Raw genomic sequence first — 2552 nt, 5'->3', positions numbered from 1 at the left:
GGGCCAGGGTTTAGTGGTGGGATGGCAGGGTTAGGGGAAGGGTTGGGCTTGGTGATCTTAAAGGACTTTTCCAACCTCAACAATTCTGTGATTCTATGATCTCTGTTCACAAGATGAAGGAGAATTGTGTATCAGAGGCTCTGACATCTGGAGGGACAAAGCTGTTGTAGTTCTGGAAGAAGCTGGCTGCACCCCCTTCAACCATCAGTTGCTGTTGGAAGACCGCATTATCTGCGGTTCCTGTCCTCGGTAGCCACTGCTCAGCATCTGGTGCTGGTTCCTCTACTGGGCAGCACATTGCCTGCCTGGAGTACGCCTTTGTGGCTCTTCTTGCCTTAGCCTGAGCTTTTCCAGGTGGTCACATGCTGCCCTGCAGGGACAACACAGAGCGAGCAGAAGGAATGATTTACCATCTCCGCAGTCCTGCCAGAGCTGATGTTGCCCCAGTACCTTTGCATCCAAGCCATCAAGAAAATAGCTGGGATGGAGACCCTACAAACCTTAAACCATGAGCATTTTGGGGCTTTAACACCTTGAGAAGGATGATGATCTTTTAAAGGTCTTCAGAGATGAAGGCTTTTCTACCATACTCTTCCCCCTTCCCTACAGGATTATGGCTTGGATGTTGCTGCCTTCCAAGGGATGATCAGTGAATGCCCCAAGCAGGTGATGGACCTCGCTGCTAGCTGCTGTCGGGTGAGGTTCTTGCTTGGTTTGTTTTTTTTTTTCTTTTTCCTTTGGTTTTGGTTTTTCCTTTGGTTTTTTCTTTTTCCTTGTGTGATTTGTATCACATTTGTATGACAGAGACCAAAATTGTTGTGAACCCTGGAGAGCTTGAACTTGCTGCTCTCGGTGCAAGCACATGGGGCTCTGCCACTTGAGCAGTGAAGTGATGAGATCTTCAGGGGCCAGTAGAAAACTTTCATTCACAGTGCAGTTTTGCCCCTAGGAGAAGTGTTTAGTTTGTGTGTTATAGCCCGAAACATCCCAAGGTCCTGCCTGTTCCCTTGCATGTTGACCCCAGAGTGGGAAGCAGGTTGGTGATGATACCCAGTCCCTCCTCAGGCCAGGCTGTGGGCAGAGGCACCCAGCTGATCCTCTCTGGAGGGCTCTGCCTCGCTGTTACCATCCCTGGCATTGCAGAGATCATCAGAGCATTGCTTTCCAACCTTTCTTGCTTTAGCATAAAAGGTAATGGTGGAAGCTGGGGGCTGCCCCATGCTGCCTGAAGTCTCAGAAGGCAAAGCAGAGAGAAAGCGAGGGTTCAAGTTAGTCTCTGAAGGGAAGAGAAAAATAAAGGCAGTGATCAGGCAGGGTGGAGAAGCTGGGTGGTCGCAGTGCACCTAATTGCTAGAAGCTCCAGCAGCAAACAGAAGGAAATCCTTGTGTGGGTCCCAGGGGCGTGTGAATGCCTTGCCCTGAATCAGAGGGGTGATCCACGTCAGCAGCCAGCTTAGCTCATGTGTGTTCAGGTGGTGTATCTGATGGGCAGCTTCCCAGTGCCAGTTGGTATAGTAACAGGCTTCTGCCATAGAAGGCCCTTGGGTCTGTTCTCCCCTGCCCCTGTGCAGTGCATGGGTTTGGGGAGCTGCTGATGCTCCTTGGGGTCAGGCACAAAGGGCAGCCCCAGGATGGAATGGGATGGTGGGGATGTGGGATGGGAGTGCCAGGTTGCTCACATGGGTACACCCCGATGGCACTGGGAGGGCTGAGGATGAGCTGCATCAGGGAGACAAGACAGATCCTGCCTGTTGGTGAAGCAGCTCAGGGAATGGTACACCTCCCTACTGATACCACCTTTTCCTGCAGAACGCCTGCCCCTGCACCGCTTGGGTGGGCTTTGGGATGAGTGGTCTCTGCACCCCTTCCAGGTCAGAGTGTGTCAGGCTGCTTTTCAGCACCTCCCTGCCTTTGGAGCTGTGCCGAACCATGGGACCTGTCCTGCAGCTGCTCCTTTGCAGCAGCCCAGGCCTGGGTCACCAAGTGGTGATGCTGGAAGGCTCCACCAGCAGGCATGTGATGCAGACGAGTGTGAGTGATGGATGGATGGACACCACTGCCCAGCCTTGGGGGACCTCACAGAGCTGCTGCAGAGCACTCACCTCCTGTCCAGGATGTCTCTTTCATCTTCCCCTTCTCGTTCCAGGTGGAAGCATTTAAGAGGCCATCTTTCTCTGAAATCCTGGATGAGTTGGAAGATGTGGCGGAGAGCCTGGAGCCTAGGAGGGACAACCAGCTTTCGGGCTGAGCTGCCTGGCTCCTGTGAGGCTTGGCAGAGAATCACCCAAACTGTAAATTAACGTCAGGAGTGAAGGAGGAAGGTGGGGGAGGGAAGAGCTAAGTGATGAGCTGGTGTTTATTTAATCATAGTCTTGGTCTCTAATTTCTTGGATGTAAAACATGGTTAAAATGGAGAAGAGACTTACCAAGGGTATATTTTTCCTAGCTAAGGTTTTTAACAGATGTCATTAGGACACCGAGCAGCCTTTGTCTGTTTGCTTGTTAAAAGTAAATGAACCTGGAGGGACCTGAATTCCCTTGAGGGTGCTTTC

General features: G+C 51.8%; 1 protein-coding gene across 1 annotated transcript in view; it reads left to right on the top strand.

Annotated features, from left to right (window-relative positions):
- LOC104123972 (dual specificity testis-specific protein kinase 2-like) overlaps positions 1-2248 on the top strand; it is a 17233-nt gene extending 14985 nt beyond the window's left edge. Inside the window, exons 7-8 of the mRNA XM_009636274.1 lie at positions 610-696; positions 2147-2248. Coding sequence (XP_009634569.1) covers positions 610-696; positions 2147-2248 — 189 coding nt within the window. The remainder of the gene's footprint in view (positions 1-609; positions 697-2146) is intronic.
- The last annotated feature ends 304 nt before the right edge of the window (positions 2249-2552 follow it).

This window comes from Egretta garzetta, unplaced genomic scaffold (assembly GCF_000687185.1).
Source record: "Egretta garzetta isolate BGI_Z169 unplaced genomic scaffold, ASM68718v1 scaffold143, whole genome shotgun sequence".
NCBI lineage: Eukaryota > Metazoa > Chordata > Aves > Pelecaniformes > Ardeidae > Egretta > Egretta garzetta.
This window is presented reverse-complemented; position numbering and strand designations above follow the sequence as displayed.